General features: G+C 35.2%; 1 protein-coding gene and 1 non-coding gene across 2 annotated transcripts; both read left to right on the top strand.

Annotated features, from left to right (window-relative positions):
- The first annotated feature begins 3,264 nt into the window (after window positions 1-3,264).
- Window positions 3,265-6,295, top strand: LOC108460036 (zinc finger protein GAI-ASSOCIATED FACTOR 1-like). The gene is made up of 3 exons (XM_017759418.2): window positions 3,265-3,746; window positions 4,329-4,725; window positions 4,812-6,295. Exons 1-3 carry the CDS (start codon window positions 3,566-3,568, stop codon window positions 5,857-5,859), a joined length of 1,626 nt encoding a protein of 541 aa, XP_017614907.1. The 5' UTR covers window positions 3,265-3,565; the 3' UTR covers window positions 5,860-6,295.
- Window positions 6,296-14,981: 8,686 nt separating this feature from the next.
- On the top strand, window positions 14,982-15,092 carry LOC128279853 (small nucleolar RNA R71). Its single transcript, XR_008270046.1, has one exon. It is a non-coding gene; the product is annotated as a small nucleolar RNA R71 (small nucleolar RNA).
- The last annotated feature ends 8,538 nt before the right edge of the window (window positions 15,093-23,630 follow it).

Raw genomic sequence — 23,630 nt, forward strand, 5'->3', positions numbered from 1 at the left:
GTTTGTGACGAAACGATGCCTTGGAGGACGATTTTGGTTTTCAAAATTTGTTTTTACTAGAGAAAAAATGAACCTTAATTTTTTTGATAGATTTTTTTAAGAAAAGAAAATGGAAATGGCTTGGAAGTTTAGTCTAACTATACATATCATGTGGAAAAAAAAAAGATGACCATGGATGATGTGGTAAGGAGGGTTCATAAAATAATTTCTAAAGTTAATCTTAATTAAATTGTGGATTGGTGTTAAATTGTACTTGCTATTGTTATTTGTTATTTAATTTATTTAACGACTACAAGATCCACAGTTCCATAAGCTCGGGCTTTTGCTGCTGACATAAAAACATTTCTTTTCATGTCTTGGATACAACTCATAGGGGCCTACCCGTTCTTTGTACGTAAACTCTTGCGAGACTTTCGCAAAGTTTCAGTAGTTCTTCCACTTCTAGGATAAATTCTCCTGTTTGTGCCTCATAAAAGGAACTAATAGGTTGATGGCTTATTACCCTGATGATATAACATAATAAAAAGTTTTTCTAACTCAAGTAATAGGGTGAGAAGAATAGCTAAAAAATATTAAGAAAAAAAAGATAGAATTGAACAAATGTACAAGCATTTTTTGTACAATGCATATGACTTTACAATGAAATTCTCTGACAGTAATTCAGTTAGAAATTTTATAACAAGTATAAAGGAATACATATATTAAATATGCCATGTCAATCGTGCAATCATGTTTAAATGTAACGTATAAGGATCATAATATTTATTAGATTATAGCACACCCAAGATGTGGGTGAAAAATAAAACTATGTAATAAATATATTAATAAAAAATTATATAATTAACAAATTAGGCTTTGGTTGTATATGATAAAGTACAAATGTTGAAAATTTAGAAGCTTAAGTTCATATCTTGTTATTTATGTGTTTATATTCATTTTTTTTTCATAATATGATTTACTTTATCATATATAACCAAAGCTTCTAAGTTTTCAAATATAAACATCCTTATTTTCGTCATTACCCAACACGTGACAACAAACTCAATTTTAATACTGATTATTAAATATTTTATATTTTCACCAAAATTATTGAGTTGAATAAAAATTACAATTTTATCCTCTAAACCAGTGAAAATGAAACAAATTCTTCCATAATCCATCAATTTACAGAAGCATTGAAAATTAACGACCCAAAAAGATATCACACATTACGTAAGACTAAAGGTTTAAAATATCTTTCTCCATAATTTATGGTAAAAAAAAAAAAGAAAAAAAAAAGAGGTCGATTTCAGGCAACAACACAAAATTCATCACTCTTTTGCATATAGACATCATTTTCAGGAGAATAAAAAAGGGAAAGAATAAGCGTCCATGGCCGACTTTCCTGTTGTATTTATGCATGGGGTTACTTAGCTTATGTCAATTAGCAATTTGGTTGGTTCCAGCAATATTTGTGCTTTTTATATAAAATATCAACATCTGGGTGTCTTCACGTTGTTGTGTTGATGTTGGCTTCATAAATTATATCGATCCAGCATCGGTGAAAACTAAGCAATTTGTAATTTGAATGGGTTGACCACACTTTTATAACTTCATATTCTTATTTCTGTCTCTTTGTTGTTTCTCAGTCTGCAGCCGGGTTTCTTGTTTTTTCGCATTAAACTTGTGGGCTATTATTTGGAAATACCTAATCAAAAAATTCCCAACTACCTTAACCTTAATGTAAGACACAAATCACCCTTGCATTCTTATTTGTCTCAAATCAAGGGCCAAGGGAGAGGGCAGGCCTACTGAAATGGAAACTTGTTGCTTTTGAGTAATGTGAGCGAAGAAAAGCTTATCTCGATTAAATGGAGACCAATGTAGTTATCTCAAACTAGAAAGTTAAAATAAAGGTTGGATGATATTTTAGGATTTCATTTGGTTTTATCCAAAAATTGAATAACGGCTGTTAGACGGAACATTCAGATATTGTCCATTTTTTTAAGTCAACAACTCTTTGCTTTTTCCTTGAGCTAAGGATTCTGATCTTGTCTCTAACCCAAATGACTAATGCAAATAAAATATCTGCCAATGCGAAAATAATCAACTAATCAAACTTTTCTTTTTTTCATCATGTCGATTTGAAACACTATATATGTTAAAATTATGTTAATTATATAAAAAAATATTATAATTATAACTCTCATTTAATGTCTTGTGCCTTCATATTTGAAATTTTTTATGCGTTTTAAAGTTTCTTTGAAAAAAAAAAACCCACTTCTTATTATTACAATAGTAATAATGGTAATACCATTAAAATCCATTTAAAATGATTCAAGTTGTACCTAGAAAACAAAGCAGCAACCTCATAAGTTAATAAAGAAACTGAAACTCTGGAAACTCACTTGTTTAGTTTCCTCCATCCATTGGATCAAAAGGGACAAACAGGATTCGGCACATTTTCAGCAACAATGACATCTTCTTATATTTATCTATATATTGACTTGGTATATATCATAGAATATGCCCAATATTTGCTTTTGCAATTTATTATTTCAGGGACTTATATCTATATATATACAAACAAATAAAAAAAATGTTGAAATAATTTTAAAGATTAGTATTATTGTTATTATTAAGATGTGGACACCTACCAGTTTTCAATATTCAATGTCGACATTTTCCAAAAGCTTTAGTCCTAACACAATTTTTTCATTTATAATTTACATAAATTTGGATAGTATACTATAATTTCAGCCATAACATTTTTCATAATTTTGATAACTTCGCTACTTTAATATAAATTCAATAATCTTTTTTACATAAATTTTTATAAGTGTTACAAGTACAATACAATTAATATATTAATATACTTATGAGTAATTAGAAGCATCAAACATTAAAAATAAAACTCCAAATATCAAACTATTATAGTACAAGAAACTATCTGAATGATAAAAATATATATATTCAAACTATTACAATACAAATAAACTAAGTACAATCCAAACTAAAATTTACCATCGCATACAATTGAGTATTCAAAACTCAAAACCTTCACCGTAATCCATATACAATTTTAAATAATACAACTTTGAAACAATTATACATCAAAATAGAAAAACTATTTAATAAAAATTTAATTAAAAATAAACAATATTAACCTATTATATTCACCAACAAAAACCTGTAATATAAAACTAGTAAATAAAAAGAATTAACTAAGAAAGAGAATGGGAATTAGATTAACAACAAAGGGTAATTTCTATATAGTTGTCCTTTTCAATATATATAAGTTTAATTATATATAAAGCCAAAGAAGAGGGGGTTCCAATGTTACTGATATTTGTGGCAGCAGCTAAACCCCTTTTCTTTCACCAGAAATCAAGGGAAGACTTTCCTGGGTTTTTGTCTTCCTCTACATAGCACCACATTCCTGAATTTTTATGTTCACCAAAAAAACAAGCCCCACTTTCAGTTACTGCTCCAGCACCAACAACAACAAAGATCTAGAGCCAAGGAAAAAGGGAACCGACAAGCTTTGTGTTTTTATCAATACATCTTCTACGACTCTCAATTTTAAATGTCAAATATGTCTGGTGATGATGATGGAAGCTTCTCTTCGGGAGAGGAAGTCCAACAGCAGAAACAGCTATTGCAAAACAACTTTGCTGCCTCTGGTTCAGGACCTTCTGCTGCTTCTAACAGTAATAATGGTTCACAGCAAGCTGTTAAGAAGAAGAGAAATTTACCAGGAACTCCAGGCAATTATATATATAATTCATTCCCCAAATCAATCCTAATTATGCTTTCTTCTATCATAAGTTATTACCTAGTTCTGGTTGCATATTTCATATTATGTCACAAGGAAAGTTCTGATGAAATGTTTAACTGATGTACTGGAATTTTTTGGTTTTGAACACATGCATGGGGTTTGAGTTTTACATATGATAGAAGCATGCATGTCAAAGCTAAATTTTATCAGAGAAAAGAACAAGTGTTCTGATGGGGTATGTCCCAAGAAATAATAGCTGATCATAACCGGATGCATGTTGAGTCGAGTAGTAAGAACTTTGATGTTTTGAGTATTGATTTGATTGCCTTTCTCAATGAAGAGATTAATTGTTAATTTTTTGTATAAAGTGTTCAATTATTGCTATGAGATTACAATAATTGTAAAGAACTTTTTGCTTGATTGTACCTTTTATTTCTCTTTTTGTTTTTGACTGTTGCATTTGGGCCATTGGTTCTTTAGTGTCAAAGTAATCCTATAGCTTAGATTATACAAAAGAATGCATAATTCTTTGTTTTTTTAGAGCTAATTGCATAATTGCTGTTTGGATCAGATCCGAATGCTGAAGTTATTGCTTTATCACCAACAACCCTTATGGCAACAAATCGATTTGTATGTGAGATATGCAACAAGGGGTTCCAAAGGGACCAAAACTTGCAATTGCATCGAAGAGGTCACAATCTTCCATGGAAGCTAAAGCAAAGGACAACCACTGAGGTCAAGAAACGAGTGTACATATGCCCGGAACCGACCTGCGTCCACCACAACCCGGCTCGTGCACTTGGAGACCTTACGGGAATCAAGAAGCATTTCAGCCGTAAGCATGGTGAGAAGAAGTGGAAATGCGACAAGTGCTCTAAGAAATATGCTGTGCAATCTGATTGGAAAGCTCATCAAAAGACTTGTGGTACCAGGGAATACAAATGTGATTGTGGAACCATCTTTTCAAGGTTCATAACATGCCTATATCATACCTATATCTGTATCTATATATATGTATGTATGAAGCTATACCAAATTCTAATTCTTGGTGCAGGAGGGATAGCTTTATCACCCACAGGGCTTTCTGCGATGCATTAGCTGAAGAAAACAACAAGGTAAACCAAGGGATAATGAACAACATGGGATCAAACATGCAAAACCAAATGCCTGAGCTTATATCATCAATGCAAACAAGCAATGGAATATCCGATTTAGGCAACTTTGACCCGAAATCCCCACTCAAATCCCATCCCCAAGAGCTAGTGCCAATGCCGTTTATGTCCATGAACATGGGAGGAGGCATGTTTTCAAGTAACTCGAGCAGTCTATTTGGCGGCCCGAGAAGTGTTTCCTCGGCCTCCTCTAGCCTGCAGCTTAGTTCAAATAGCTCATCTGGACTCAACTATTTGCAGGACAGCAAAAATGGTTGCCCAATCATGTCGGCAACAGCCTTATTACAGAAAGCAGCCCAAATGGGTGCAACTGCAAGTAATAGTATAAACTCACCCATGATGCAAAAAAGCTTTGCTAGTAGCATGGCAGGCCCTGAGCAGACCATTAGACCACCATCATTCGGTGGAATTCAGCAGCAGAACACATCTTACGATCACTTCCCGTCCCAAACCGATCAGACAAGCATGATCAGCGAGGCCGGAGGATTCTCCAACCCGTTCATGCAGAAAAGCCCCAGTGAAATGGCCCAACTTTTCACAGCTGCCACCGGAAGCTCAGCAATGAATGAAATGGGAATGTTCACTAACATATTCATTAACGGAGCTGACCGAAACCAAGTAGGCTTGATGAAGAGCATAGAACAGGAAGATAGTGGTAGCTCTAGGTTGTTACAAGGAAGAACTCAGTTACCAGCAGCAATGTTTGGAACAAGCAGTGGCAATGGAGGAAGTAACATGACGACCCTTGATTTTATGGGGATTGGAGGGTCAAGGCCAAACAGTTTACATGAGCAGCAGCAACAACAACAACAAAGAATGGAACTGGAAGCAATAAGCCAACAAAGACTGCCAATGATAAACCCTTTCCACCTGCAGGAACAGCTCTCACATGGGGATTCAGCTATCGAAAAGCCTATATGGGAAGTTTAAGAGCTACAGGTTCTTATTGAGATGTTCTTACTCGTTTATGGTGACGACGCTCAGATGGCAACATTGGTTCCTTCACACCCGCTTTATCCGTCGACAAACTATGGGGCCTTGAATTTTTCAGTTCATTGAATGAATTAAGGAACCTAATTTCTGCACTGTGATAAAAAAAAGAAAAATAACCTGGTTTCTACCCAAATTTTCTTAGAAGTTTGAAACAAACAACAAATATGAAGCACCTTTTGTTTTGTAAGCTAGTTACAGCACAGCCAGTTTGTAGTTTGTACCGAGAAAAAGAAGAGCCGATACAAGACCACTGTAATCTTAAAATATTATACGACTTGTTTGGACCTCTTGCCATTGGAAACTGTGTTTTCCACTATCTCCACCTTTTACACATCATTATCTGCAAAATTATATAAAATGAGACTCTTTATAACATGCATGTATTTCGTTATAATAATATATTTGGCAAAATAAGGTATATAGGCTTTTTTTTTTTTAATTAATTAGGCATTTAGCTCAGTGTTTAAATTAATTAGAGAAATATATCGATTTTAAAATAGAAAAATGGAAAGTGCGTCTAATTTGGTGCACTTTCTGCACAGATGGCAGGAAAACGAGCTCAACTAGATGCGCTTTTCATTTCTCTCTCCGAGGTTAGGGTTTTTTTAGTAGGGTTTTTATTTTATTAGGGTTAAGGTTATGTTTAGGATTTTTTAGGGTTTAGGATATTTTAAAAGTGTTCAGGGTTTTTGACTAAAATGACAGAAGTTCTTAGGTAGTTTTGCGGGGTCGGGGATGTGATAACGCGCCTCAGCACACATACATTTCAATGTCATGGCTGGATAGGACCATCACCTGAGAAATCCATCTTAGGGAAATTAGGTTTTAGGGACGACAGTGTTTGATACGATTAGAGGTCGAAATCTAGGTGGAAGTCCTAGTTGGCGACCATGATGTGGTCATGGGTTCGAGTATAATCTGGAGCCCGATGACGGTCGTTACGCGGTCAGGAGTTTAAGCTTTTTGGATACCCGCAAATAATGCCTTAGATATACTATACATAATATTTATGTCATAATCATACGGAAAAACTATAGGAACTTTCGGTGTAATTAACATAATTATTTTCTCTATTTCGAAGCAGTCAGTATCTTTAACATGTTATTCTTGTTTGAAGGCTGAAACCGATGTGGAAACAAGAGAGCTCTCAGGAGGAGAGTAGATGTTCTGGCACAGTAGAAGTCAAACTCAGGTCGACAAGGTAGCAGTTATAATAACAAAAATTGTCATCGCCCCGAAAGGAGCATCACTTTTACTGCACCACAATAGTCGCTCCTCGCTTGAAAATCCTTTTGCATCTACGGCGATACCAGCCTTTGATAAGAAGGAAGGTTAAAGGTATCGGTTTCCTAGAAATAGAGAAAAAAATTACACCAATTATAGCGGGAAGACCTAGAGTTTTTCTGTATGAATATGTCATCAAACTTCTATATGGTATTCATAGGGCATCATTTTCGGGTATTCAAAAAGATTGAACTCGTGGCTACGTAACGATTGTCAATTGGCTCCCCCATTATACCCCATTCCATTACCGTATAATGACAGTTGATTAAGACCTTCACGTTAACTTCCACCCTTGACCATAGAAAGAAAAATCACCCCATAACTAACTTCCCTAGTATAAGCTCCGGAGACAATGGTCCCATCTCAGCATGATATATGAAACATGTGAGGCTTAGAGCAGTATTGCATCAATGACAACTTAAGAATACCTAGAACGTAAACCAAATATTTTTAGTAATCAAAATTTTTAATATCAGGAAATGGTTTATATTGGAGAAATGGAGAGGATTGGGGAGAAATTATATTACTAAGGGATGATGAAGCTTGGTGTGTATGAGCCATTTTATAGCCACAGGGAAGGGTCTGTTTGCAAAGAAAAACCTTCAAATTGTGCTAGAACATATTCTAAATGTGTTTAAAGTGTTTGAATTATTCGAAGCGTTGGGCTTTTTAGCAGGAAAGCCCCCCAGCTGAGCGAGCTTTCTCTAACAACTTTCCTATTCCCCCGGGTAAAATTATTTGCACTATACAATATGCAACGAATATGTTCATTCATAAATGAAATTCATAGCATGTATTCTCTTTCTCCCTACATAATTCTCTTATAAAAGGGGCGTAATTTTCATAACATAGACACGCATCAAGTTAATATTAAACAAAAGAACCTTGCATCACAGGTGAGAGTTGCGTGTACTCCTTCGGACAACTCTCCACTTATTTTTTTCATTTATTCATCCAAATCATGACCGATATTGAAATGAGTCGATAAGTGAAATCCATTATATACTACTGACTACCTCCAGACGTACTAATGTCCAGAATGTGAATACTACTATAAAATAGAGAGTTATGATGCAGTATCCGCAAGTATACGGGTCAAATTGTAACATAGATTTTACAACGAAATATGTGAGTACTCCGAGGATTGTACCCAAGAGAGGCCAGTACTAAATCAATCTTAACCTAAAAAATTAAAGATCTAATTAATACTTTATATCAATTATAGTATGAGAGTAAAATAAGAAATATGTTTAAGATTTGTAGAATAATAAAATAAAATAACATAAAAAAAGAATTAAAATTGCAAGAGATAGAGATAGATAAAGTGAATCAAATCTGAGGATAGGTGATCATCTTGCTTTGGCAATCTTAATTAACTGTTGTCTCGGGTTCCTCGTCAACCAACTAGTTGCTACCCTAGCAAGATCTTCCGCTTTTCCACTAACATAACAAGTTAGCAAGAACTACTTATCTTCTGACCTTACAGTCCAGACTAGCTTGGGGTACAGGTGTTCACGAATGGGCAATGTCAATTTTGGGTTAATTCCCACCTTGATAACTTCCCAGGGTTGTTATGATTAGGGATTGTTTCACGTTCCTCCTTTTCTAAATAGTTGATCTATTTCGTACCCCTACAAAATAGTTAAGAGATCATGCCTCCACTCATTGATCCCTCATAGACGGATTAGTTCCTCATGACTTTTATAAACAATATAGAAAGAATGGAAGAATTAATCATAGGGAATGAATTGAAATAGATAGTTTAAGAAAGCCTGATTGATATTGATGAATAAAGCGAATCCACATAAATTGATTTCCTTTACAATCAGATCTCTTGAAGAAAACAAATAAACTAAAATTATAAAAACCTAAAGAAGCAAGAGAGCAAATTTAAACCTAAAGAAAGAATCTAAGCTAATGGAATGATGTCTACAATGTGTGCCTGAGAGGTCTATTTTTAGCCTTTAGGTAGCCATCGTCTGTAGCCTAGGATAGTTAACGTTCCTGAGCTTTAGGTTCGATTGTGCAGACCAAAAAATCCATGTTTCGTGTTTTAATCTCATCATAGAGTCAATGTCACGACACACTAAGACCTGTGTCATGACGTAGCAACCAGCATGTCCCTCTGTAGCCATCTTCAGGGGTATGTCCCGACACCCTCAGCCTGTGTCACGATATTGAAGGCAATTTCTCACTTTCTCTATTCTGCTCTCTATGTTGAGACACTGGATACGCCATATTGCGACATAGCGTCCAGTATTGACACAAAATGACCCCTAATGGTCTCCTGCATATTCACAAAGTACGTTAGCTCTCCCTTAGGCCTCATTCGGCTTTTAAGGTTAATAAAAGCCTCTATGTGCACATTTTATTGAATGTAAACAAAACTAAAGAAATTGAATTAAAACATAATGAAAATACTTGTATTCAAGCTCCTTAAATGCAAAAGCTAGTTTAATCTACTACACTAAATTATGGCAGATCAAACTCCCCAATATTTAAGTCATTGCTGGTTCTTAAGCAACATAAATAAAAATTACACAATGAAGTTAACAACCATTGAGCAAGTATGGTACAAATATTGATTTTGAAGCATATGACTTAGGCTTTTCATGTTTACTAACAATTTCAACATGATGAGTAGTTGACTTACCACCTTTGATCACAAACATCTAAGTTCAGTATGTTACAAAATATACAAGTATTAAGGTTCTCTCCTATAGGAATCTATCAACAAATCATACAAGTACTTTGATTATCCGAGCAAAATGCAAATAGACATTTATGTGAATGTTTAGTATGATGTTCATTCATGTATGAGGATACTTAGGTCACATATGGCTTTTCGGCTTGTAACGTTCTAAGGCTTAGGACATGTATGGAATTCAAAAACAGTAAGCATCAAAAGGTTACAAACACAAAAATAGTTTGGCATATCGTATTGATCTCTATTCTTCCCCTCTTAGTGATCCTTACCCATTTGCTGCCTTATTTCTTCTTCCCTCACCTTCATTGTCTTTCCATCTATAGGAAGTCATAGTATGACATAATAACTATGGCTAACCTTACAAGTCTTTTTGCACTAATGAACGAGTTTTTCTTTCTTTTATGACTTTGTCACTTTTCTCTTTTTTAATACATCTCACCCATGAATGCTTTTTCAGTAGTTTAAGACTTTTGCTACTCATACCATCTTTTTTTTTGGATTTTTCTTTTTGTTTCGCATATTAAGCTAACTTATAGTTCCTATATCACACCAATCTTTCCTATTTCACTCTAATTTTACAAACTCTGTCGTGATGTATCTACTTAACCCTCAATACGTACGGCTAGACATCTATAATCGTGCAATGCAAGACAAAAGAAAAGGGGTAAATACAAATTAGCATTCCTAGGCTTGGGATTTGTAATGAGGTTCATAAAGAATGTTAATAAGCTCAAAATTAGTACTAAGGGTAAATTATAAATAGAAAAGCTTTTTAGCTCTAGATATGTTCCAAAAATTGCCTTAGGTTATCCCCAAATATCTCAACATACACAAATTTAATCAATTGAATAAACACAAATTCAACCATTTATCATTCATACTAGCATGCTCATTTCCTTATATTTTCTATATCACTTGGTACAAATGATAGCTTAATACTTATTTATAGTGTAACATATAGAACTTCAAAAATCTAATAATCAAAAATTTAAAGCCACTTATAATGATGCCAAACTTATTCATAAACATAAGCAACCTATGTACATGCCCTTACCCAATCACTTGTATTTCTACACGCTCGAGCACACAAAAGACAAGAAAAATAAAAGAAAATGTAAAAATTTGAATCAAATTTTCTATGTTACCCATTGCACTTTAGTTGACACATTTTCGTCAATGTGTAGCCCATTAAAAGATAAGGAAAGAAGTTACTTGATTAATCATAGTCACTCCAATTGCTAATGATGGGTGCTTCCTCCTTTGATCGTGTTAGCTTGAATTGTTTGTGTCTCATTTATGTTGGGTGCCTAAATTGAAAATTTAAACAAAATGTGAAAAAAATAAAAGAAAATCTACTTATTAATCCTACTCCTACCAAGTCTAAATTTAAATCATCCAAAAATTAATACAATTTTTTTTTAAATCGTTCAATCATCCTCCTCATCATCCATCTCCTCATCCTCTTCTTTTTTCTCCTTCCTCTTTGCTTTCCAGTGCTTCTTCGTCTTGTTTCGTATTTGTTAGACCAAACATATCAGGTGTGTAATTGGGGACTCGTATGTTATTTTTCCTAGCAAACTCTTTAGGTGTGTAATTGGACAAAATTAGAATTAATTCTTTCATTCGCTGAATCATCCAATCTAACTTTGGATGTCTGTTCTCACCAACGGTTTGCTGAGCTCGAGCCAACCTTTATGACGAGGTGGCTGTAACTGTTGTTTCTTATTATCTCTTGTTCCCATCTTTGATCTGTTTGGCCCACAGCTCAATGTATTACTAGAACAAGGTGTCTCTGATAATGCTTCGTAATGGTTTAGATGACTGCTCAATTGATGTCATAGGTACACTTGCCTTTTTGCATAAAGCCGTCACTAGATGAGGAAAGAACACTCCCACCTTCTGGCTGTTAATGCATTTTGTTCTAGTGGATCCATTTTTCAACACACACTTGCTTTTTTCTATAAAATAGCTTAGAGTAAAATTGCTCTAAAGGTATTAACGTTAGAAACATTTAAAGCAGGTACAATTCATGTCTAAATGAACTAAATCCACATCTTAGCCTTAGGAAATATAATGGCTTGATGAAAAGATACTGGGATATCTGTACCTGCGACATACTTCTATTCACCCCTTCCTTCAATTAAAAAGTTTATAAAAGTATCCCTATCTATGTCTCTAAAATATTCTAAGTCAATTTCATTGATGAAATGATTTTCATAATATGAAGCATTATAAAATTTACAAATCATTCGAGGGGTTACTCTCACATCTTTCCCTCACATAAGTACTGTATCTCATTTATGTCCTTCCGTATTTCTAGACTCGTGATCCCGTATAGATGCGTAGAATTCTTGAACAATAAGTACCACGACATTATCCGTCGGGATCATCCAAAAGCGCTCTCATCGATGATATCTGACCAAATGTCGTATTTCTTTACATAAAATCGTCGATCGATCAAATCCCCTTTCTTGAATAAATGTTTTTCCTTGAAGTTCATTGAAATTATTTTCAACATTTTGATTTGGAAAAGTAAAGGGATTTTGAACCATCAATGGCTCTGTTTCCATTGTTCGCCTAACTTTTTTGGGAGGCATAATGTTTCAATGTTCGCCTAACTTTTCTAAGAGGCATAATGTTTCAATCTTAACGACTTGCTAAATAAAAAATTTAATGGAATAGTAAAAAGTTCGAGTTTAGGAACCCTTAACCTTGGATTTATAGTCAAAGTTCATTTGAATTCCTTGCTTTCTCGTTATGTCCCCATTCCTTGTTACACCAAGTTTGTGAAAGGAAAATTGGGAAATTAGGGTTTTAGTGTTTAGGAGATGTTGATAAATTTAAAAGAGTTTGAAGGGGTAAAGTTTTAATGAGTGTTTTAATTAGGAGTAAATAGGAGTTTAAGTTCTAAAATAGGGTTTTAAAGGTTTAAAAATCGAGTAAAAATAGTGTTTAAGTTGTCGAGTTGTGTAATGGGTCAGGTCAACCCTGTAGAAAATTGTAGTGATAGAGTGACACAGGGCTTCCGTGTCACAACACATCCGCCAGTTTGGAGATTATCAGGGACTTTCTATTACATTGCGACTTGCTGTTGTAATGTCGTGACAATGACTTTGTTTTGGCCCAAAACTCCAACCTAAGGATGTTTCGATCTAAGGATGAACCTACATCAAATAAAGGTTAAAATCTAAACTACATGATTAGTTAGATATACAATAATTTACAAATATCATGCAACAATTCACAAATTTTAAGTTATACTACCGGTTTTATCTGACAGTATTGTCAATTCACCTGTGGATGATCATTTTATTCTATTAGCATCGGTCCACCATCCGTCGTGCCATTTCACTCTTGCCCATTTGTCTCGTTCCTTGAACCTGTTTATTCTTTCTATATTCATAAAAAGAAGTATATCCCTTGATTTGAGAAAATTTGAAATAGATAAAGTTTTGCAATGTTCCCTTAATTTCCTCTTGTCTTCCTCGTTCAGTTGATAGCCACATTTGAAAGTTTTGGTCTCACCATTAATTTTCATAGTTAACTCATTTTTCTCTAAACCAATGGTAGATCTAGAAGTGGCCATGAAAGTTCTTCCTAGTATGATCGATATCTCAGGATCTTCCTTAAAATCAAGTACTCAAAAATCTGTGGGAATAATAAAACTTTACATCTTGACTAGCACATCTTCTAGTACTCCTTTTGGATGTACCGAAGACCTGCCACCAAATTGTAATGTAATTTGAGTAGTTTTAAGATTCCCTAACCTAATTTTTTCAAAAATTGATAAGGGCGTTAAATTGATACTAGCTCCTAAATCGCATAGGGCTTAATTAAAGTGAACGCTCCTTATCTCTATGAGAATAATAAAATTTCTTGGGTCTTTCAACTTTCGAGGTATCTATCTTGAGATAATCACACTACAGGAAGCATTTAAATTAACTTGCTCTCCTACCTTAATTTTCTTGTGCCTTACCATCATATTCTTTAAAAACTTAGCGTACTTAAGAACTTTATCAATTAACTCGATTAAAGGTGGGTTAACATTTAAGGTTTTAAACAAATTCAGAAAACTTACAAATTCATCATTGTCATGCTTTTTTGTTTCTTCTAATCTTGATGGGAATGGGAATTTTGTGATTTCGGCATCTTTAGGTGTCTCTTTTCCCGTATCAGCTGCTGGTGCATTCTCCCTATCTGGTTCATGTCTGTCTTCCGCTTCTAGGAAATTGTCTTGAGGTTTATCAATATTATCCATAGTTACCTCCGGGACAGGTATTTCTAGGCTAATTAGTACCTTGCCTGATCGGAGTGTTATACCTTTCACATGCTCTTTATCTTCCCTCTATGAATTATCTTCCGTGATACTGGAAATGCCTGAGCCAATTTTTCTTTTGATATTGCCCATCATTCTCATCAATTGGCTCATTTGATCCCATGCTTAGTCAATGTTCTTATTGAGTTAGTGCACTCAGACTGCACTTATTTAACATCTGTCCTAATTGACTGCATCTCTCCCTCAATTCTATTAAGACGTTGACCACATGTCGTATAGTCACTTGGGTTAGCTCTGTCTTAAGGTTTCTGTAAGTAAAGAGGTTGGTAATTAGTATTTTTAACTTGATTGGAATTGTTACCTCATCTTTGGTTTCCTTTCCATCTCAAGTTCAGGTGATCTCTCTAGTCAGGATTGTATGTATTTGAATAAGGGTTTCCACCCATATTCCCATTATAATTTATATTTTCGGCATGATTATTAATATAATAGCAGAGTGTCTTGTCTCCTCCATGCATAGACTGAACAGAAACAGATTCAATACAGTTGAGTCTGTCTACTAGTTACTGATATTTATCATCCTCTTAAATAGCTTTGAGCGTAGCGGGTTTCTAGCCATAAGTGAATCATTTAGTTGGCCACTCACAGGAGTTTAATGCCATATTTTTTATAATTTTGCATGCACCTTTATAAGTTCTATTCATAAGGGCTCCTCTTTCTGTTTCATCTAATCTCGATCTTGTATTTTCATCTAACCTATTATAAAATATTTGCAATCTCATCTATTCAGGAGATCCATTGTGCGGACATTTTTTAATCAACATTTTGAAGTGTTTCTACACCTCATAGAAGCTTTCTCCTTCCATCTATCTAAAGACAATAATCTCTCTCCTTAATTAGACTGCTTTACTATTCAGCAAAAACTTTTGTCAAAATTTTCCAACAAGTTTGTCCCAAGTTGTGACGGATCTAGAGACTACGAGTCTAACCAAGAAAAGGTGTTATCAATCAGATAAAAGAGAAAAAACCGAAGACGAATAACACCGTCAGTGATCCCGTTATACTTGAAAGTATCACAGAGTTGAAGAAACCATTTCAAATGTGGATTAAGATCTTCTATCATAGTGCCCCTAAACTACAGATTATTCTGGATCATTTATATCATTTCCAATTTGATTTCAAAATTGTTAGTTGTAATTGCTAGCCTTGCTATACTTTCCTGAACCATATCTAAACTTGGTAGGGCATACTCCTGTAAAGGTATCTCATTTCGAGCCATTTGCATATTTTCGGGTAACTATAGTGCTGGTGGGTCTCTTGAGGAATTATCGTTAGCTTCACCAAACAATAGATTATCACGTGATACGTTACTTGCAACGGGTGAGGTTGTTCTTGCATCTGTTGTTGCTGCTGTTGTTATTGCTATCGGTGATTCCTTCGGATTCTTTTCTCTAGATTTGTAGCTGCTACAATAGGTGTGCCTCTACTGTGAGTCATACACCAAACCAAGAGAGAAAATATTAGTAAGATTAAAACAAAATGAAATTGTATCTATAGCTAAAAAATTTCCTAATTATTCTTTTAGACTGAGAAAATTAAGATCAATCTAGTGACGTTGCCTCCCCAGCAATAACGTCGACAACTTGTTCGCTTCCAGATGTACTAAGTCCAGAGTGTGAATATTGCTATAAAATAGAAAGTTATGAGGTGATATCCAAAAGTATACGGGTCGAGTTGTAATGTAGATCTTACAACGAAGTAAGTGAGTACTCCAAAGATTGTACCCAAGAGAGGCGAGTGCTAAATCAATCTTAACCTAAACAATTAGATATCTAAGTAATACTTTAAGTCAGTTATAGTATGAAAGTAAAATAAGAAATATGTTTAAGGTTTGTAGAATAATAAAATAAAATAACATAAAAAAATTAAAATTGCAAGAGATGGAGATAGATAAAGTGAACCAAATCTGAGGATAGGTGATCAGCTCACTTTGGCAATCCCAATCAACTGTCGTCTCGGGTTCCTCGTTAATCAACTAATTACTATCCTAGCAGGATCTTCCGATCTTCCACTATCATAATAAGACAGCAAGTACTACTTGTCTTCTAACCTTACAGTCCAGACTAGCTTGGGGTACAGCTGTTCACGAATGGGCAATGCCAATTATGGGTTAATTCCAACCTTGATAACTTCCCAGGGTTGTCATGCCTAGGGTTTGCTTCACGTTCCTCCTTTTCTAAACCATTGATCCGTTGAGTACCCCTAAAAACCTCTACTCGATAATCTCCTATAGAAGGATTAGTTCCTTATGGCTTTCATAAACAATATGGAAAGAATGGAAGAATTAATCATAGGGAATGAATTGAAATAGAGAGTTTAAGAAAGCCTGATTGATATCGATGAATAGAGTGAATCCACATAAATTGATCTCCTTTACAATCAGATCTCTTGAAGAAAACAAATAAACTAAAATTATAAAAACCTAAGGAAGCAAGAGAACAAATTTAAACCTAAAGAAAGAATCTAAGCTAATGGAATTATGTCTATAATGTGTACCAGAGAGGTTTATTTATAGCCTTTAGGTAGCCATCGTCCGTAGATCTAACGTAGTTGATATTCCCGAGCTTTAAGTTTGATTGTACAAACCTAAACGTCCATGTTTCTTGTCTTAATCTCGTCATAAAGTCAATGTCACGACACACCAGGACCTGTGTCGTGACATAGCAACCATCATGTCCCTCTGTAACCATCTTCAGGGGTATGTCCTGACACCCTCAGTCTATGTCGCGACATTGAAGATAATTTCTCAATTTCTCTATTCTACTCTCTATATTGCGACATTGGATCCCCCATGTTGCCACATAGCATCCAATATTGACCCAAAATGAACTATAATAGTCTCCTACGTACGCACAAAGTACGTTATCTCTCCTTTAGGCCTCATTCAATTTTTAAGGTTAATAAAAGACTCGATGTGAAAATTTTATTGAATGCAAACAAAACTAAAGAAACTGAATTAAAACATAAAAAAAATGCTTGTATTCAGCTCCTTAAATGTAAAAACTATTTTAATATCTATACCTAATTACGACACATCAACTACGACGGTCAAATCTGTCATACATAGTTCGGGGTAGTGTTTGTAGGAGCAATGCCCATGGAATTTACGTTCAATAGTATCATTCAAATGTGTGAGCTATAGACCAAAATTAGGAGGAAAGTCGAGGGATAGACCAGAGGAAGAATTTTGAGGATGCAATGCAAATTTCTTGCATTCATTGACCCTTATAAGTATTTGGTATTCACTATAATTGGTGAAACACATCTCGAGATGGTCATATCATCACACATCTCAAGAAAAAAAAGTTGTTATTGAGTTATATGTCGAGTTCGCTGATACTGATGAATCTAGCCTATCTTCGACCATGGTCGCGGTGAATACTGGTACTGAAGCTGAAGTAGAAAGTCCTACTACATAGTTGTGTGGAAGGTTTTCCGGCTTTCTTAAAAGTGGCTACTACAATGTTCCCGAAAAACCTATGGGCAGACACTTATTGATCTCCAGCATCAATCTAAACTTCGGGTTTTTGTACTAATCTGGGTATTAGCATAACTCAAATCTAGACACTCGAATTGAACATTCAATCAATGCATTCAATTTCAACTTCGACATTCAGTCGATGCTATAAGGCGAAAGCAGTTATACCGAGGCATCATCGACGTACATCAATCATCAACCCGTTGAATATTCTAGCGGGTAAATGAGTTACAGGAGAACTAATAACTTACTCTTTTCAACAGGGACCGACTAGGATCCATCCAACACATGCTCAAAGGTGACAACGAAGGTGTAGATTAGGAACAAGATGCAAGTCAAGAAGAAAGGGTTGTGAATGCAAACGAGGGGGAGGAGTCAGAACCTGAGCCAATCTGACAACGTGGTCTGGATGGTTCAGAAGTGGCACTATTTTTTGAACCAAAACTGATTGCAATAGAGCTAGAGCCTTGCGAGTCTAACGATGATGACTTAGATCTAGATACACAATTTAGGGCATATGAATCTCAACCCAACATAACTAACATTGACCTATCGATTAAAGGTGGTTTCGAGTTTTCGTGGCTTTCACACAGAATACCTAGTCATGCAAGCACATATCGTGATGTACGAGTACTGGAAGTAGGAATTGAATACCCTAAAAAAGATGTTTTCCTTTTTGCACTAAAGCGGTACAACATGAAGAACAGCGTGAACTACTATGTCACAAAGTCCCGCTCCGAGAAAGTTGAAGGAAAGTGCACAATGAAGGATAAGAGGTGTAAGTGGAAAATCATGACGTCTTATCAGAAGAAAATTGAGAAATAAATGATAAAGAAGTATCTCGACCCCCATATATGTATTGCCATAGGTGCAAATTAGGACAATCTAAAGTTAGACTCGAATATAATTACTGATATTATTCTACAATGGTGAAGGCCATTCCACATATTGAAATATCGATGTTGATTACGGACATACGTAGCCAATACCAGTACATTCCAACATCCTACAAAGTGTGGGTTGCAAAATAGAAGGCTACAGAGAACTTGCATCACAGGTGGAAAGGTTCGTATAACTATCTATGGAAATGGTGTCAGGTATTAGATCGGTACGTACTAGGTTCTATAATTGATCTCGAAACATGCCTAGGTACTACAGGGATCAGTTGGTCCCTGAGAAAAGAGTATTCCACCAGTTTTTTTTGGACCTTTGAGCAATGCAGAGAGGGATATCAGCACTACAAGCCTGTAGTTCAAATTGATAGCACCTGGATGTATAGAAGGTATCAGTAACGTTTGTTGCTTTCTATTGCTCACGATGGTAACCGGAAGATTCTACCTATAGCATTCGCAAAAACTTCTAAAGAAACAGTAGATGACTAGAATTTCTTCTTGAACTGGTTATGCCACCGCGTTTGCCCACAGCCCGACATATGTGTCATATCAGACAAGGGACCTAAAATACTCTCAAGGATTAATCGTCACGATCTCTTTGGGGTCGTACTCATCATCGGTACTACATACAACATGTGGGATCCAACTACTACCAAAAATATCCTTTCGTGACTGAGCGAGATCTAGTTATCAACATAGGTTTGTTGTTTCAACTATATATGCATTACACATCGAATATCCAAATACTGAGTTATTTTATTACACTAATCGGTAGCTATATCGATAGGTTACGAGCTCATCCAACATTGATTCCATTAAATGTTGAAAAACTTGAGCATCATTAACGCCTACGATGCACCATATGTATTGAATGTACCGTTCAAACTGTAGATGTAATCATGCGACAGAGGTCTAAGATACGGGCACATGATGTCAAAGATATATACTTTCGAATGGCCGCCTTATTTTCTAAGAGGGAGTCGATGTATGTTGGATAGATAGCAGGTGGTGGTACATTCTGTGATAACATGATAAAAGAGATTCGGTAAAGTACAACAAGAGCGAACATTATGTATGTAGTGTGTCACTCGTGTTGGAACCTTGATTTTTGAGTCACGGAGTATGCTAGGCCCGACTAGGAAATGTCAGGTACGTTCTATTATGTGAACCTAACGGAAGGGACTTATGATTGTGGGAGATTCCAAGTGCTTTGGTTCCCATGTGCACATACAGTTGCCGCATGTAAGAATATACAGATTGAGTACGCATATTATATCAACGACATCTACCGACTACAACGCATTCATAGTACGTGGAGTCCTGAATTCCTACCCGTCCCAGATGAGAGAATGTGGTCACCTATGTCCAGCACGTTGTTCGAGTTGGTGTCAAACAAGGACCTATATCGCGTACTGAAAAGTCACTCGAATTCCACCCAGATAAAGAACAATATGGATATTCAGAAGAGAGACGGTCAATAGAAATTATGCGGGTACTATAGAAACATAGGGCATACGAAGTCAACATGTTCTCTATATAGGGATACGTTAGGGCCTCGGCATTTATAACATTACTTTCTACCAAATTTCATATCCATTAGCGTACCGTACTAATAATGTTTTTTGTATTCCATATAAACTATAAAGGTTGGTGTTACGTATTGCAATTGGTGATAATCATATACAATTTATTTAGTTGTGAAATGTCATGACTTTCGGATGTACGATCTATCTATTTCTTTTTATTCTACATTTTTCATGTTCATCTTTATTTTCTTTCTTATTCAAATCACAAGTTAAATCAAAATTAAATTTCATATTCAAAATAATATGTCCATAACAAAATCCGGCATTTGTTATTTATTGTTAATTTATGCATAAATCATGATAGATGGTAATAAAGACAAATGTTTTTTTTGAATGAATAACCTCTATTTTTTATTTATGAAATATCTATATTTAATTATAAGAAAAAATACACTCAATCATGTTGTCAAGGAGAATGTGTGCCACAAGACGGTGGACGATAGCCGAGTGGAGGATTTCTACGTACAAACTGAAGGTGCATTCAAAGGTGTATTAAGAGGTGCGGGCTTGTAGGGTTCCTCCTCCTCATCATCGCTTGAATATGTACCTAGCACGGCCCCCTGAGCAATCGTATCTTCGGGATGACAGCTTCATCATCTTACTCTATGATTGATTGTTACGTTGTCCTTACCTTCCATGATATATCTGCCTTTCCCACATCCGATGGTTGTGATGATGAGCCACCCCCGTAGAATAGTGATTGGGTCACTATAGGCGTGTAACAATAAGGTGCCCTAAATCCCAAGTACGTCGAAAAGGCACCGGACATCGATATCATCATCGATTATTGCATAGGCATCTGCATCAGTATCATTATTAGTGGCGATGCATACGTCAATGACATGGGGTTCGGCATCGACATCTGTATGGGGTGTAGTATGTGAGGGGCATCAGTGCCACGAAATATGTACCGACAAGAAAAGAAGAACCGGCCATATGTGACGATGGTTCGTAGTGTATTGGTGCTTGTGAAAAAATATAGGGTTACTTAATTGAACGGGAATAAGTGGAGCGAGCTAAATCAAATATTGCGTAGCCATAGGCAGCGCATCTTCTATCGGAGCGGATGATGAACTCGTTGTGCGGTCGCGTCCCCTCCTATGCTACTGTGAAGGTCGACATTGCCTCTTCGGTCGAATTTGCCTACTCCTCGCCTCCGATGGCAACAGATCTGTCTTGCCGATGGATCCAAATAATGCCAAGTAATCATCAGCTGCCGCTGTGTCCACTGAAAAAATTATTCACGAACGGGTAAGGATTGCATCCTATTATCCCATGCCTTAATGTGCTCCCCTTGCTGTACCACCCAATCATTGTTGTCCTTCCCCCGCATGTCCACCTTATGTAGCTCATTTAGGTCTCGCGGTGTAGGCAGAATTTATTGCCTCCACCCGAACTGTCGTATCACTCAATCCAATTCGTGCATTTCCACTGTCATGTAGACTACCAACAACACATTGGCGTCCCACATCTATCGATTCTCCAACACTTTCGAAGGGATGCAAGATATGATATCGGTATCAGCGTACGGTATCCATTCAAACTGAACAGTAAAATTGTAATTATCATTATGTATGAATTTTTTTTACGAATTATTACGTAATTAATATAGGTTCGAAAGAATAAGTAACTAACCTCGGTTTTCGGGAGTTGATCTAACAATAGCCTAATATCTTTTAGCTCGTCGGGTAGTCCCATGTAGCTCGGCCTATGGTTTCACCTGTACAAGCAATATGTTAGTTGAAATGTATAATAAAAAAATTATTATATAGACTATGTATTTGTCAGGCATTAAAATGCCCCCGATTAACCTCATGATGTATGATCGAGCGTATTATTTATGACCTCCTCCATTCGGTCTTCAAAGTCTTGAGGGAGCTCATCGAAATTATCCTTCAACTAGTTTAACGATATCAACCACCTTCAAACTTGTCCGGGACCTTCCTCAATAGTGATTGGCAAAGGCCCACTTTGCCTGGAACTATCACTGATCCCATGATAACTAGCCCATCCACCAGTAGACTAAGTTGTAGTGCTACATCTTCGAGTGTGTGTTTCCAGCCTCTATCTTTCCACCAACGCACTAATTAGTGCCAAATTGAGTTTATAGCCCCCAAACATGCGAGACGCATGCAAGAATCCAGCCACTTGCAAGTGGTCACGACTTTCAGGTATTACAGGCTTTCTCATGTTAATGAACCCCTCCAGAACACAATCATCTGCCTATTTACACAATAAAAATAATTTCAAATTAAAAAATTTAAATTTAACATTATTGAAATTAATGAAATTTAAATTTCCATCTTACTATTTCTGCTTAGGCGGGGGAAATATGCTTGTCATCGAAGCGTATTAGAGAGACAGTCATTCGTAAGAAATAAATTTGAACGAATAAAAACTAGATAATTAAAAATGATTATTTTTAAATGAAAATATCAAAAAATTTAAAATGAGAGAGTTGAAAGACTTAAGAGGGTTTGAAAGAGTTGAGAAAATGATGTGAATGAAAAAAATGAAATTTGGGAGGGTATTTATAGGGTAAAAAAAGTTATCGTTGGTATATTTAATTTTTTTTTTATCGTTGGTGCGGTAACGTTTAAAAATTCATTGCTTTTTTACTGTTGAGGGAAGCGTGTCCTGCTGGATGAGTTTTCCAGCTGGGGGCGCTTTTCTAACACCTGTACAGAAAACTCGCCCAGCTGAACATGCTTTTCATTTAAATTGACTTATTTCCCTAATTAATTTTAAAACTGGCCTAAAGGCCTAATTAATTAAAAAACGACCTATTGGCCTTATTTTTCCAATATATTTACTACATACAGTTTTTCATGTTTTATTTTAATTTTTATAACAATTTTTCACTCATAATAACAATAACATATTTGTTAGTAGATCAATTCTTTATAATAGCATATTATCGAAATTTTTAAGCAAAATTTTAGTTGTTTCATATAGGTAAATTTATTAAATAAAAAATATTAATTAAAATTTATCTTAATAAAATATTTAAATTTCACGTGAAAAAATATATTAATAATATTTTATTAAATGAAAAAATCTTGAATGAGTGAAATAAAAATATTAACTCAATAAATTATTAAGTTCTCTAATTAATTTTTATTATGAATTTAGAACATTATAAATTTATAAATTATTGATAAATTAATTAATTTAATTTGATAACTCATAAACTATGAATTGGTCACTAATTCAACACTTGTTTCCCAATGTCATTAATCCCAGTACTATAACCTGTAGATTCTCTAGTGGAAGATGATAGCTTTCTATCACCTTTTCAAGCTTTTCTTCAGATTTATCGATCTCCTTTCGAGCTCCCATGAAGACAATGGGTGTTTCCATTGAAGTTTATAGCTTTGTCACATTTTCAAGCTTTTTTCGAGTTTAATAATCTCCTTCTGGGTTT

Source organism: Gossypium arboreum, chromosome 8 (genome assembly GCF_025698485.1).
Source record: "Gossypium arboreum isolate Shixiya-1 chromosome 8, ASM2569848v2, whole genome shotgun sequence".
Classification (NCBI taxonomy): Eukaryota; Viridiplantae; Streptophyta; class Magnoliopsida; order Malvales; family Malvaceae; genus Gossypium; species Gossypium arboreum.